A 16359-nucleotide genomic window follows, 5' to 3' on the forward strand; every position below is an offset into this window, starting at 1 on the left:
CTGTTCTCTGTTTGGCTTGTCCTATAATAGAAGTGTTGTCCCAGTCGCATTCATGTTGCTTGTCATCTGAGTGTATGGCTACTAAGGATAGCTGGTCGTGTCGTTTCGTGGCTAGTTGGTGTTCATGGATGCAGATCATTAGCTGTCTTCCTGTTTGTCCTATGTAGTGTTTTGTGCAGTCCTTGCATGGGATTTTGTACACTACATTGGTTTTGCTCATGCTGGGTTTCGGGTCCTTCGTCCTGGTGAGTTGTTGTCTGAGAGTGGCTGTTGGTTTGTGTGCTGTTATGAGTCCTAGTGGTCGCAGTAGTCTGGCTGTCAGTTCAGAAATGTTTTTGATGTATGGTAGTGTGGCTAGTCCTTTGGGTTGTGGCATGTCCTCATTCTGTTATCTTTCCCTTAGGCATCTGTTGATGAAATTGCGCGGGTATCCGTTTTTGGTGAATACATTGTATGGGTGTTCTTCTTCCTCTTTTTGCAGTTCTGGTGTACTGCAGTGTGTTGTGGCCCTTTTGAACAGTGTCTTGATGCAACATCTTTTGTGTGTGTTGGGGTGGTTGCTTTCGTAGTTTGACAACAGAATGAGGACATGCCACAACCCAAAAGACTAGCCACACTACCATACATCAAAAACATTTCTGAACTGACAGCCAGACTACTGCGACCACTAGGACTCATAACAGCACACAAACCAACAGCCACGCTCGGACAACAACTCACCAGGATGAAGGACCCGATACCCAGCATGAGCAAAACCAATGTAGTGTACAAAATCCCATGCAAGGACTGCACAAAACACAACTTAGGACAAACAGGAAGACAGCTAACGATCCGCATCCATGAACACCAACTAGCCACGAAACGACACGACCAGCTATCCTTAGTAGCCACACACTCAGATGACAAGCAACATGAATTCGACTGGGACAACACTACCATTATAGGGCAAGCCAAACAGAGAACAGCCAGGGAATTCCCAGAGGCATGGCACTCATCCACAGATTCAATCAATAAGCACATCGACCTGGACCCAATATACCGGCGACTGCAGCAGTCAGCTGGAACTGACAACCGGAAGCGGCAGAGACAAACCACTATAAATACCGGAGGAAACAACACAAAAGCGCTTCACAGGAGGCTCCCAAGCACTGAGGATGTCACCTAGACAGGGGACGAAACATCTGCAACACAAATTCCCAGCTTGGCGAACAGAACCACAACAACATGCTTCATTCTTACAACACAGTTAAAATACAAACAAAAGAGAAAGATTGGCATCACTTTAACTCTATTCAAATACTTAATACTTTCAAGAATGGTTCCAGGAATGAAAAACTGCAGCTATTCCAGGAGTTGTGACTGTTCTCCCTTGAGAGAAGAAGACTGACAGGAGTTCAAAATCATGAGTGGGTTGGTTTGAGGATAGAGAGAAGCTGTTTCTGCCTGTAAATGAAACAAGAAGGAGAGCACATAGATTTAAAGTGATGTGCAAACAAAACAAGGGTGACATAATTAGGGTATAGAATGAACTGCCTGGAAATGTGATAGAGGCAGGTTCAATTAAGGCATTCAAAACACTATAGGATGGTTATTTGGATGATAATGGTGCACAGGGATATGGGGAAAAGGTAGAGGTTGACATTAGATAATAGAACTGGTTCAGGCATGATAGGCCAAATGGCCTCTTTCTGCATTGTAATAATTCTGATTCTAAATTGTAGGAAATATAGACCTGACTTGCTCAGCCTGTCATCATGTGATGGCCCTCTCGTCCTAGAGACAAATCTAGTGAACCCTTGTTGTATTGCTTCCAATTCTGAGATATAGATATCAAAACTGTACGTGGTATTCCAAGTATTCCAAGCCCTAGACTCCTGTACTCTAATAGCAATGTTGACTGTACTTATGTGCAAATTTTGTTTTCCTTATAAAACTACACCTAAGTTTCCCTGAATATCAACATTTAAAAGTTCTACGGCCGTTTAAAAAATAATTTTTCCTGTTTCTACAATTAATGAATAACTTCATATTTCTCCATATTCCCCCATTACCTTGTCCACTCATTTGACCTATTTGTTTGCATCCTCATTGTGTCCTCACAGATTACCTTCCCATAAGCTTTGTATCAGCAAACCTAGATACTTTACTCATTGTCTTTTCATAAAAATCAGTAATATAGACCAATAAATCATCTGAGTTAGGAAATGAAAGAAGAGCTGATTTGATTTATTATTGTCACATATATTTAAGTACAGTGAAAAGTTTTGTTTTAAATGCAGTACAGGCAGATCATTCTCCACAACCACCTGATGAAGGAGCAGTGCTCCGAAAGCTACTGCTTCCAAAGAAACCTGTTGGACTATAACTTGGTGTTGTGTGATTTTTAACTTTGTACATCCCAATCCAACACCAGTGTCTCCAAATCATAGGCAGATCATAACATACAACGATCATAGGCTGATTGAACTAGGTGAGGAATACAAATTACGGCAGCAAAGAAGGTGTGCAAAAAGCAAGATTAGCATTAAATTTTAAATTTGAGAAGTCTATTTAGAAGTTTGATTACAACACGGGAGAAACTGTTCTTGTACTTGTTTATGTTTTTGTATCTTCTGCCTGATGGAAGAGATTATAACTGGGGTGGGAGGGGTCTTTGATGATGTTGGCTGCTGTTCCGTGGCAACAAGAAGTGTAGATGCAGTCAGTTGACAGAAGGTTGGCTTGCGTGATGGTCTGGGATGTGTTCATAACTTTCTGTAGTTTCTTATGTTCCTAGGCAGAGCAGTGGCTTTGCTAAGCCATGATGCATCCAGATAGAATGCTTTCTGTGGTGCATCTGTAAAAGTTGGTGAGGATCGTTAGGGACATGCTGAATTTCCTTAGCATCCTGAGGATGAAGTGGTATTGTTGTCCTTTCTTGACTGTTGCATCAATGTGAGTGGTCCAGGACAGATTAATGGTGATCGTCAATCCTAGAAATTTGATGCTGTCAACCATCTCCATTGGTGTCGATAGGGAGGTGCTCTCCTCCTTGCTCACTGAAGTTGATGAGTTTTGCTGACATTGAGGAAGAGATTGCTATTTTTGCATCACATCACCAAGTATTTTATTTCTTTCCTGTATTCTGTCATGTTATTGTTTGATATCTGGCCCACAAGAATGGTGCCATCAGCAAACTTGTCAATGGAGTTCAGCCACACGATGAAATTTGGCCACACAGTCATAGGTGTCCGGGGAGTACAGTAAGTGGGACAAGTTACACTTCCATGCAGGTTCCAGGTGTTGAGGATTGTTGTGGAGGAGGTGCTGTTGCCTGTCTTCACTGAGTGTGGTCTGGGTCAGAAGAACGAGGATCCATTTGCATAGCGCAGAGTAGTGACCTAGGTCTTGGAGTTTGGAGATTAGTTTGGTTGGGGGTTTGGGATCCTGGCGAAAATGCCTTTATGTCAACAGTGGTGAATCTTTAAGATGCTTTCTCTTCTGTAATAATCTGACTCTTAATGTTCCTGCTTCCTTGCCCCCATGTTTCCTTAGGTTGAATAAATTGGAATGGACTGTCTGGATAATATGCTGACAGACCCTTTGGAACTGGGTTCAGCTGCTGAGGTCAATGGTGCTGGCATCATGGAGGCGTGTTTACTTGGTGGAACCAGGGTCAATCTTCCAGAGGATCTGCTGGAGGATGTGAGTATTGTAGTACTTAGCCTTGGGGCACATATCATTGAATAATAATAACCTTTTAAACTCTGTGCAAAGCTTTACATTGCATGATACCCTTCTTCGGGGACCCCTCATATTGTTTTCATATATGCACTTCCTTTTTGTCACAAAGTCCTGCAGTTGATGACTTGCATTCCATTGACTTAATATAAAAAAGTGTCCTTTCCTCTTAGCTTTTGATTTGAAACCTTTTCTCATTACATTTACATTAGACTACAAGGAACAAATATCTACAGAACATTCAAATTAACTTCAGAATCTCAACTTAAATATTTGATAAATCGAATCCCATATCCATCGCCTCTAAAAGAGCTGGTGTTTCAGCAACTGGAGGAGTTTTAAATTAGAGAAAAATGTTGTTAGCTTTCAAAGCTAAAGTGCAACACATTGCATCATCATTTATCAGAAATGTTCTGAAAGCAGCTGCACTCAGACACCCATCAGGAGAAGATAAGCTTGTGAGAAATAAAAGTTACTCACTCCATGTTCTTTCAGTCAACTAAGGGTAGGAACTTAAGTCAAGTTTTTTTATGCTTTAATTTCATAGTCAGAGAGTCACACAACACAGAAACAGGACTTTGGCTCACCGTGACTGTGCCACCCAACAAACACCAAACGACACTAACCTCATTTACCTGCACTTGGTCCATTTTAAATGGTCACCCAAATGCTTCTCAAATGTTGTGAGTGTTTGCTTCTACCACCCTCTCAAGTGGCGTGTTTTGTATTTCAACCATTATCTGGTTGAAAAAGCGTTTCCTCAGATCTCTTCTAAGACACTTACTCCTCACCTTAAACTTATTGTTTCTGGTCTCTGGTCTGCAATGGGGAAAAGATTCCCACAATCTGCCCTTCTATAATTTCATATCCCTCAATTAAATCCCCCCTCAGCCTCTCCTGCTACAGGGAAAACAAACCCAGCCTATCCAATCTCTCACCATAACTGATACTTGTTTATCCAGGAAGCATCCTGCCGAAACTATTATGCGCCCTATCCAGTGCAGTAGCCAGAACTGCACAGTGTTCCATCTGTAGCCTAACCAATGTTTCCTCAAAACGTTCTCAACTTTGTGAAGCGTCATCACACTAGTTAAGTCCAACACATCAAAACTAACCTCTCCCACTCCCTATTGTTAGCCACTAACAGTCTCCATTAACAGCTGTTCACTCTCCTGGCTAGATTGTTATCCACTCCTTTGTGTGTCCAACAGTTCTCTCCCTGGGTTCTATCGCCACCTTTCGTTTACTCCTTACCTCCTCCCCCACACCAACATTTTCCTACTTCTGGGGAAGGATCTCTGAACTCTGATTTCTCTTCACAGATGCTGCCAGAGCTGCTGAGTTTTTCCAGCAACTTCTGTTTTTATTTAAAATCAACCTCTCACTCAGTCTGACTACCCAATCAGATTCATCAATAGGTCTTTTTCTTGTTTCAATCTAATATCATTGTTCTATGATGACCTGAGTAGAGTGGATTTATTTTAAGCAGGAGAAAGTGAGGACTGCAGATACTGGAGATCAGAGTCAAGAGTGTGGTGCTGGAAAAGAGCAGCAGGTCAAGCAGCATCCGAGGAGCAGGGGAATTGACAATTCAGGCATAAGGCCTTCATCAGGAATGATGCTTCTGAGCCAAGGGGGTAGAGAGGTAGATGGGATGGGGGTGGTGCTGGGAGGAAGATAGCTGAGAGTGTAATAGGTAGATGAAAGTGGGGGTAATGGTGATAGGTCGGAGAGGAGGGTGGAGCGGATAGGTGGGAAGATGAACGTGTAGGACAGGTCACGAGGGTGGTTCCGAGTTAGAAGGTTGGATCTGGGATAAGGTGGGGTTGGGGGAAATGAGGAGACTGGTGAAGTCCAAATTAATCCCATGTGGTTGGAGGGTCGCAAGGTGGAAGTTGAAGCGTTCCTCCTCCAGGCATTGGGTGGTTGGAACTTGGCGAAGGAGGAGGCCCAGCACCTACGTGTCCTTGGTGGAGTGGGAGGGGGAGTGGGAGTTCAAGTGTTCGGCCACGGGGCAGTGGGATTGCTTCGTGTGTGTGTCCTGGAGATGTGCTCTGAAGCGCTGTACAAGTAGGTGTCCTGTCTCTCCAGTGTAGAGGAGACTGCATCAGGAGCAATGGATATAGTAAATGACGTGTGGAAGTGGAATATATGATGGATGTGCAAGGCTCCTTTGGGACCTTGGACAGAGGTGAGGCGGGAGGTGTGGGTGCAGGTTTTGCAGTTTCTGCAGTGGCAGGGCCTGGTGCCAGGTTTGGTGGGGGGGCTGTGAACCTTATAAGAGAGTCACGGAGGGAATGGTCTTTATGGAATGCAAATAGGGGTGGGGAGGGAAATATTTCTCTGGTGGTGGAGTCCTTTCGCAGGAACCCAATGGTTGGTGGGCTGGAAGGTGAGGACCAAGGGGAATCTGTTCTTGTTGCGGTTGGAGGGGTGGTGTTCGAAAGCAGAGGTGCATGAAGTGGATGAGACATGCTGGAGGGCATCATTGACTACGTGGGAGGGGAAATTGTGTTCTTTGAAGAAGGAGGCCATCTGGTGTGTTCTGTGGTAGAACTGGTTCTCCAGGAAATAGATGCGGTGGCTATGGAGGAATTGGGAATAAGGGGTAGTGTTTTTACGGGAAGCAGGGTGGGAGGAGGTGTAGTCCAGGTAGCTGTGGGAGTCTCTGGGTTTGTAGAAGATGCCCGTGTTGGTTTTAAGTTATATTAGATCCACTCTGCAAAATATTTCAACCGTCCTATTGTGTTTGAAAGCTCCACAGAACTTAATCTAAATTCCAAATCTTTCTTCAATTACATTTCTCAGATTCTATATAAGAAATCATCAACATATCTAATGATGCCTGAAAGCCTTCCTCTGTGCCATTGGGAGAATCTGCTTGCAGCTGTTTTCATCAAAACTGATCTCAGCTAAATATGCCACGCCCTGGAAACATTATCCAATTTTTTGTAGTTTCCATAGTTTCATTCTGCATCTGCTGCCTTTGGCCAATTTCAGAAACACTTTACTCTGAAAAATATCATCCTGCAGAATACCAGTTTTTGTGTCGGTTGACTTATACTGCCATGAATGTGGCCAAAAGAGCTAAAATTTATGATTACTTTGCCATTTCAAAGTACTCAGTCTAGCATTCATATCACCCAAATATTCCTTTGCAAGCTCCTCGTGATTAACGTTGCTGTAGCCTTAAATAGAAATAGCTAGAGAAACTCAGCAGGTCTGACACCATCTGTGGAGAGAAAGCTGAGTCAGCATTTCAGGTGGAGTGATGCTTCTTCAGAACAGATGGTAGCTAGGAAAAGGTTGGTATATTTACATAAACAAATTGGATGAGAATTTGGGAAGTATGGTTACTATATTTGCACTTGACACCAAAATTGGTGGTATATTAGACAATGAAGAAGATAATCTAAGATTACAAAGGGATCATGATCAATTAGGCCAGTGGAGTGAGGATTGGCAGAGTTTAATTTGGATAAATGTGAACCAAAATAAAACGGGCAGGTCTTATTACAGTTAATAGTAGGGCCCTGGGGAGTGTTGTCGAACAGCGAGACCTAGAGGTTCAGTTACATAGTTCTTTCAAAGTTGCCTGACAGGTAAACAGAGTAGTTAAGAAGGCATTTGGTATGCTTGCCTTCATTGTTTAGACCATTGAGTATCGGAGTTTGGACGTCATGTTGCAGGTGAGACCACTGTTAGAATACTGTCTACAGTTCTGGTCGCCTTGCTATAGGAAGGATGTTATTAAATTGGAGACGGTGTAGAAAAGGTTTACAAGGACGTTACTAGGATTGGAGGGTATGAGCTATAAGGAGACGCTGAATAGGCTGGGACTTTTTTCCACTGGACTGTAGTAGTTTGAGGGATTATCTTTATAGAGGTTTATAAAATCATGAGGGGCACAGATAAGATGAATAGCAAAGGTCTTTTCCCTCGGGTAGGGGAGTTCAAAACTAGAGGGCATAATTTTAAGGTGAGAGGGCTAAAATTTAAAAGAGACCTGAGGGGCAACATTTTCACACAGTGGGTGGTTCTTCTATGGAATGAACTGTCAGAGGGGGTGATAGATGTGGGTACAACACCTAAAAGAAGTTTGGACAGGTTTAGGGCGATATGGGCTCAATGCCCATAACAGTCCAAACAGAACTAGTTTAGTTTGGGAAACTTGTTTCCATGCCCTTTATCTGGACTGCAGGAATTGTAGCATCTCATTTTCCGCTTGGGCACCCGACAGCCTTCAGGGCTCAATATCGAGTTCAATAATTTTAGGGCATGAACATATTCTTCCATGTCCTTGCTCAACCCCTCTGACCCCCACACAGAGGTTGAGAGAAAGGCAGAAATAAAGGTTTTCAGTTCACAGGCCCAGGATGCACAGCTTTGGTTGAGCTTCCATTTATTCCAATCAGAGTGTTGTTGTCAGGCAGAGTTTCTTTCACTGAAAGGCTCTGTACCATTCAATCTTAAAGTATCTCCCTCACTGCCTGAAAAAATAATATTGTCTAGTGATCTACAAAAGTACACCCACCCCACTGATTTTTCCAATATGCAAAACTCTCCTGATATTTCAACTCCCATGCAGCCCAGCTTGCATTTCAGTTTATTGGGCCTTCTTGGGTCTCATGGATCCATTATTGCTTTTCCAGTTTTGTTTTCTGCTCAAATAGCCAGAACTGTTAAATGTGCTTTCATTACCATTCAGTCTTTAATCCTTCCATAAGTTGATGCAAGGTCTAGTATCAGAGAAATGTTGAAATCTTACAGCCAGTGAAGCCTCTATTTATGTCAGTGTGAAATGTTGCGTTTGTTCCACAAACACTGAAGGAAATGAATGGTGTCTCAGGCATTTCTCAATACAGCAGACTTCATCAGATTCATAGAATCCCTACAGTGCAGATAGAGGCTATTTGACCCTTCGATTCTGCACCAACATTCCAAAGATCATCTCAGCCAAACTCACTTCCCCACCCTATCCCTGTAACCCTGCGTTAATCATGACTAATAGACATAGTCGACACATTCCTGGAGAATTTAGGCAATTTAACATGGCTGATCCACCTAAACGGCACATCTTTGGACTGTGGAAGGAAACCAGAGTGCCTGGAGGAAACTCTCACAGGCTTTGGAGAACGTATAAACTCCACTTAGACAGTTGCCTGAGGCTGGGATTGTGCTCGGGTCCCTGGCACTGTGAGGCATCAGTGCTAACCATTGTGCTACCCAGATTCAACGTGGTCTCCTTCTCTGGCAGTGAAACACCGGTTAGAACCAGTGATCAGTCCTTATAAATGGCCTAGAAAAGAAAGAAATCATGTGCCCATAATAAGTGCTGCTGTCAGAAAACTGGAAACATGCATATGGCCTGAAATTGTCAAATTGTTGAATCTGGAAGGCTGTAGATTTCCAAAGTGAAAGTAAGGTGCAGCTTGTTATGCCTCAGTGGAACAGTGCAGGAGACTGAAGACATTGAAACAACAAGGTGAAATGACGAGCCATCAGAAGCTGGATAGTTATGCTTGTGGTTGTGCAGAGACGTTCGCCAAAGTGGCCACCCAATTTACGTTTGAGGAGACCACATTGTGAGCAGCAAATTCAGTAGTTTAAAATGAAAGGTGTACACATAAATTGCTCCTCAAGAGAAAGTGAGGCTAAGGAGGTGAAAGGGCAGGTATTACATTTTGTGTATTTGTGTGGGACAGGGACAGTTTGTTGGGATCATTGAGGAATGAACCAGAATATCACAGAAGGAATGGCCCCTTCGTGATATGAGGAGGAAAGAGGGGATGATTGAGGTGGTAGACTGATGGAAAATAATATAGTTACTACTAATGCCCACTGTCATTTTCTATGTTTCCAATTTCCTGCCTTGAACCATCTCCTCTTCTTGGCTATGCGTGTCTAATTTATCTACGTCTCCATCCCCACCAGGATATTCTGAGGTTTTCTACATCTTTCCTAAATGGAGGCCCAAGCAATTCCCATCCACTCGCTTTCTTACAATAAAAGGTGTTTCTATGGCTACCCATTTGAGTCCTTGCAATGCCTGCTTTTGTGTAGGATATTTTGCACATTCCATGTTTTGATCCAATTCTCGTCTCATCCCTTAAATATAATCTGAACATTGATAATTCTATCAGAGCTGTGTCCTGTACTCAGTATGAATTGCTTCCAGCTACTACTTTTCCTCCAGTTTTAACTATTCTCTCTCTTTCCCAATTCCCTTTCTTAAATTCTCTGTATCCGTTTCTGATGACCTTTTGATGTTCGTTAGAAGCTACTGATTCTCTCAGTTAGCTTGACTACACTTCATGACACCATGTAAAGGCTCTATTCCATTTTCTCAGTTCCCGTATCACATCTGTTCTGATCATACAGTCTTTCATACCAGCACTTCTGAGATGTTGTCTTTCCTTCTGAGACGATTCTTGCCATCATGGTTGACAGGACCCTTGACTGTGTCTGCCAGATTTCTTGCACTTTGGTTCACACCTTTCCCTCCCAGAAACACGATAAGGCTTTCTTTATCCTCACATTCATCTCACCAGCCTCCGTACTCAACACAACATTTCTGCCACTTCCAGTGTGATAGTTTTACCAACCATTCCCCACTCCTTTCACAGAATATAGAACATTACAGTGCAGTACAGGCCCTTCGGCCCTCGATGTTGTGCCAACTAGTCTGAACTGACCATTTCTTTCAAGCTATCCTGGCCCATTGGAGTGTAAACAAAACCCAATAAGTTATATTTGCTTTCTACCATTTTCCACAATGATCAATGAACATTTAGTTTTCTGTCTGAAAATATTTCACTTTGTTTTTCACTTTTAGACATCCATTCTCTGTCAGCTATGGTGTAATCAAGAAAACCAGTTGGTGAAGGATGAAGCTGGAGCTGATCTTCACACAACTGAGGAAACATTTATTTACAGAAATTGACATTACACTAATGTATTTTTTAACTTAATGGCTCATTTCTGTCAGTTATTTCTAATCAAACCCTGACTAATGCACAAGCTGCATGCATTTGAACACAATTATGTACAGAAAACACCATTTCTGACAGGTGAAGATCCCGTGCTTTGAAAGAGGACCGGTGACGATCTCCCAAGTGTTCTACATCACTGAAATGGATGATCTGTTCACTTATTTCATTTTTTTTGTGTGGCCTAGCTGTGTGCAAGATGATTGTCACATTTTTCCATTTTACATCAATAACTACTTGTCAAGATTGCATTGTGAATCACTTTGTAGATGTAGTCCTTGTGGCTCTAGGGTCAAGGGATATGGGGGGAAGGCAGGATTAAGCTTAATGATCAGCCATGATTATAATGACTCGATGGTTGAATGACCTACTCCTGCTACTAGCTTCTGTGATTCTATGATGTTCTGAGATGAAAGATTCTGTATACAATTATCCAAAGGACATGGGTGGAAAGTATTTTGTTTGGTTAATTGAATTCTGGATAATTGAATGCTGGATAACATAGTTTAGCCAAGCATTGGAACCTTGCAATCTTGCTAGATAATCCGATATTCAGATAATCGAATGCCAGATAATTGAGGTTCCTCTGTATGTGGACGATCTCAATATCTTTCCATTTGAGCGGGGATTGGTTTTGCTAAGTTGACTGGGTGGCTGGTTTTCAGTGTAGAGTGGCACCAAGAGCGTCGGTTCGGTTTCCGTATTGGTTGGGGTTACCATGAAGGACTCTCCTTTTCAACCTCTCCCCTCAACTGAACTGTGGTGACCCTCAGATTAAACAGTCACATTTCTCTCAAATGAAAAAAAACAGCCCTGTGGTCTGATAGGACTATGGTGATTTATCCTTTATTATTTGACACAGTCTCCCAAAGTCAGGGCTGCCTCTCCTGCAGCACATTAAATGATGTCAACTTCTTTTCAACCTTGTCATTCATTCCCTTCTCTTTGGAAATCTTTGTCTCTACTTTTCTCTGTTCATTGCTATGCTAAGCAATGAACTCATTCCTTTTAAAGGTTTTGAGTACAACTGTGATCAGATTTCTAAGCTGGTATAAGCTGGACAACCAGGAACTTCGTGCTAACTCAGTTGGAAGGCTAAATGAATAAATAGTTTGATTTCCTCATGGGGTGATTTAAAACTCATAAACAGATTGGTCCCCCAAGGCTCTACTACTTTAATGTTAAAAAGCCGAGATTGTGAATTTCCGATTTGCTGCTTTCATGTGAAAGCTGAGTGTCAACTGGGCATGGAGCATTCAGTAAGTTGGAGAACAATAAACATGAAGTGATGTGGCATCACCAGTAACACTGGAACTCACAGGGTAAATAGCGTTCTCATCCTTCACCTATTTTTAGCACTGAATCATTTCCCAGTTTCCAGTGGACAGCTCCAGATCTATTTGCAGATTATTGAGAATTGCTGATGTTGAAAACAGAAATGTATGGTGTTCCATTGGAGAGGGAGAGGATGGATACGAGAGCTTTAACCATTTTTTAAAAACTTCAAACATTCATAACTTTGACTCATCAGAAACTGGCATTAGATGCAACAGTGAACATGCGCTCCATCTGACAGAAATTCACTGACAGTATTTCAAAGAAGCTGTTTTGCAGGAAAGCTGACGGCATTTTGTACTTCCTGTATCAATTGTGATTGAAATCTTTGTCTTAACAGCCTGATATCTTCTTTGATGTGGTGAGTCGCAGCACCTGGGATGAAGTTCTGTCTCAGTCCCAAAGGGATCACTTGAGGAAATTTCTTCCACAGTTCACTGAGAAAACCGTGGAGCAACAGGATGACATCATTACAGGCCTCTTCAATGGAGATAACTTCCGCTTTGGAAATCCTTTGTACATTGCGCAGAAGCTCTTTCGAGGTAAATCCCTGCATTTGCTGTAGTACCTAAGGACAGTACACTTAGATAACAAAGTCATCCTGCTTTACTGAAGAACAAAAATGTATGGGTGAGAGTTTGGATCTTTGAAATTCAGTGCACCACTACAATAAGCATATGTTTTACATTGGTTTTATACAGGAGGGACCGAATGGGATAGACTTTCACTGATAGGAATTTATGAAAGGGAATTTGAATTAGAAAAATAGGTTGTGCTTTATTGGGAAAGGAGGGCATTTTATTTGGTGGTTTGTTTGGACTATTGATATTGCTGGTGATTGTCTTCATGTCTGCAGATGGCTACTTTAACCCAGAGGTGGTCAAGTACAGAAAGCTGTGTATGAAGTCACAGTATAAACGGTACCTGTACTCCCAGCAGCAATATTTCCACAAGCTGCTAAAACAGATCCTTGTCTCCAGAAAGGTACGTGCGAAATTACAGGAGTCAGGTGTTGGGAGGAGAGGTGAGACTGCTTGTAAATTAGTTGGGATTCAAGGGATCAATTATAAAATTTGTAACACTTGAAATGTTGAAGAGTCCTGCCTGTAACATGCTTCATGGTAAACAAAGAAACAGTAATGCTGAAACAGATGAAATGAAATGACCCCAGAATAATTGTGATGGCATTTTAGAGAGCATGTGGCTGTTTCATTGAATTGGTACTTGTACCCTGTTTTGGGATGGGATGGTACCTAGCAAAAATTTCTATCACTGTCACTTGCCCCGTATCAGTATATGGTTGTATGAAGTTAACTGAGTCTGCTGAGAGTTTTACTCCTAAACTTGTCTAATCACTGACTTTTGATTGTGTAGTTTTCTCTCAGGCCCGTCAGAACATAAAAATATTTTAACCCTCAGAGTTAAGTTATATTTACCACATTGATAATTTTAAATGTAGAGAGATTTAGTTAGGAGCAGAAGTAGACCATTTTGTTCTTTGTTGTTATTTAGTCCATCAACCATTCAATGAGATCATGGTTGACCTGATAATCCTCAATACCACTTTCCTATCTTTCCTCCAACTTTTGTTTCCCTTACTGATTAAAAATCTGTCTGTTTCAGCCTTGAGTGTACTTAATGACTCAGCCTCAACAGTCCTTTGTGGGTAACAATTCCACAGAAGTTCCTCATCTCTGCATCAAACGTGTGGACTCATTCTGAGATTCTGCCCTCTGGTCCTAGATTGTCCCACAAGAGAAAACCACCTTTCTTCCCTTACCATATCAAAATCTCTTATAAACCTTAGATGTTTCAAGAATCTTACATGTTTTATTCTTCTATATCCCAATGACTACAAACACAGTCTGCGCAATATTTCTTCATAAGACAGTCCTTCCATACGTGGGGCATAATATCATAGAGTCATAGAGCTGTACAGTATGGAAGCAGATACTTTGGTCCAACTCTGCCATGCCAGCCTGATATCCTAAATTAATCTAGTCCCATTTACCAGCATTTGGCCCATATCCCTTCAAACCCTTTCTATTCGTATACCCATCTAGATGCCTTTTAAATGTTGTAATTGTACCAGCCGCCTCCACATCCTTTGGCAGCTCATACATCCACCACCCTCTGCATGAAAATGTTGCCCCTTAAGTCCCATTTAAATCTTTCCCATCTCACCTTAAACGTATGCCCTCTAGTTATGGACACCCCCCCCCCCCCCCCCCCCCACCACCAACCTGGGGAAAAGACTTTGTCTATTCACCCTATCCATGCCCTTTATGATTTTACAAACTTCTGTAAATCCCTCAGCCTTCACTGACTTAACCTTGTTCGCTGTTCACTACACCATCAATTTTGGTGTCATCTGCAAACTTACTAGTTATACCTTACTAACCATCACATCCAAATCATTTATGTAAATGATGAAAAGCAGTGGACCCAGCACTGATCCTTGTGGTGCATTTTACAGGCCTCCAATGTGAAAAGCAAACTTCCACCACCACCCTCTTCCTTATACCTTTGAACCAGTTATGTATCCCATGTTAACCTTGTTAAACAGTCTACTACGAGGAACCTTGTTGAATGTCTTAGTGAAGCCTATAAAGGTCACGTCCACTGCTCTGCCCTTATCAATCTTCTTTGTTACTTGTTCAAAAAAAATTAAGTTAGTGAGACACAATTTCGCACGTGCAAAACCATGTTGACTATCCCTAATCAGTCCTTTCCTTTCCAAATACATGTAAATCCTGTCTCTCAGGATTCACTCCAACAATTCTAAAAAAAAAATTGCTCACCATCGATGTCTGGCTCACCAGTCTATAGTTCCCTGGCTTTTCTTTGCCTTTTTTAAATAGTGTCACCACATTAACCAATCTCCAGTCTTCCGGCACATTACCTATGGCTATCGATGATACAAATATCGCAGTAAGCAGTCCAATCAATCACTTTCCTAGCTTCCCACAGAGTTTGAGGGTACATTTGATCAGGTCCCAGGGATTTATCCATCTTTATGCTTTTTAAGATATTCAGTTCCTCCTCCTATGTAATGTGGACATTTTTCAAGCTGTCACTATCTATTCCTCCACATTCTGTATCTTCCATAGTGTTCTCTGCAGTAAACACTCATGCTAAATACTCGTTTAGTATCTCCCCCATTTCCTGCGGCTCCATGTGTTGGCAGCCTTGCTGATGTTAAAGGCCTTGTTCTCTCCCTTGTAACTCTTTTGTTCCTGATATACTTGTAGAGTCCCTTTGGATTCTACTTAACCCTATTTGCCAAAGCTATCCCGTGTCCCCTTTTTGCCCTTCTGATTTCCCTGTTAAGTATACTTCTACTGCCTTTATACTCTTCTAGAAATCTCTGCTGTCTATACCTGACAGACGCTTCCTAGACTAGTGAACCTGGACTACCTCAAAACTCATGGTATCTTCCCTTCTTTAGATAAAGTAACCAAAATTGTTAACGGTATCCCAGCTGTGCCTTGTAAAGTTTTAGCAAAACTTTTGGACTTTTGGATTCCATTCCTTTTGAAATAAAGGCCCACGTACCATTTGCCTTCCCCAGTACCTGCTGAACTTGGATGTTAGTTTTTGATGATTCATGGACGAGGGCAGCATGGTGGCACAAATGGTTAGCACTGCTGCCTTACAGCGACAGGGACCTCGGTTTGATCCCAGCCTTGGGCCACTGTCTGTATGGAATTTGCATACAGACAGTGGAGTTCTGCATGGGTTTACTCTCAGGTGCTTTAGTTTCATTCTATTGTGCAAAGATGTGCACATTAGTTGGATTAGTCATGGTAAGTGCAGGGTCATGGGGATAGGTTAGGGGGCTGGGCCTGGGTGGAATGCTCTTTGGAAGATCAGTGCAGATTCGATGGGCCAAATGGCCTGACACTTGAGGGATTCAGTGATTCTCTGACTCCCAAATCCTTCTGTTCTGTGGGACACTGGAGAGATTGACAGAGTAGGAAGAATGTGGGCATGGTGAATTGGCATTGATACTGAAATGATCACTGTGTATGACACGAGGTAAACCCCTCTGCTAGTATAAACTCGACACACAGTGATGTTCACCTCATACCGTAATTGGTTAAATTTCAAGAGGCAAAGAACTATCCCAGATGTCACTATTTAAAGTAAAAATTAACAATTTTATTCTTTAAGTCCAACAGAGAACATGAAAATAACAACAATTTACAACTAATTTCTTTTAAAGCTATCTTTTACCTGCCACTCTCCAATACTCATCCGATTTTTAAAAAACCCTGATTAAGATTTCCCAAAAAAGGAATTACATTTCAAAAAA

At 42.0% G+C, this 16359-nt stretch overlaps 1 protein-coding gene across 5 annotated transcripts in view; it reads left to right on the forward strand.

The window, feature by feature from the left end:
- nfrkb (nuclear factor related to kappaB binding protein) overlaps positions 1-16359 on the forward strand; it is a 151277-nt gene that overhangs the window by 8304 nt on the left and 126614 nt on the right. For all 5 annotated transcript variants that reach the window (XM_072592997.1, XM_072593001.1, XM_072592999.1 and 2 more), the window contains exons 2-4: positions 3535-3684; positions 12385-12586; positions 12901-13028. In XM_072592997.1, the coding sequence (XP_072449098.1) occupies positions 3550-3684; positions 12385-12586; positions 12901-13028 (465 nt within the window). In that variant the 5' untranslated portion in view covers positions 3535-3549. The remainder of the gene's footprint in view (positions 1-3534; positions 3685-12384; positions 12587-12900; positions 13029-16359) is intronic.

The sequence above is a fragment of the Chiloscyllium punctatum genome, chromosome 23 (assembly GCF_047496795.1).
Source record: "Chiloscyllium punctatum isolate Juve2018m chromosome 23, sChiPun1.3, whole genome shotgun sequence".
NCBI classification, from domain to species: Eukaryota; Metazoa; Chordata; class Chondrichthyes; order Orectolobiformes; family Hemiscylliidae; genus Chiloscyllium; species Chiloscyllium punctatum.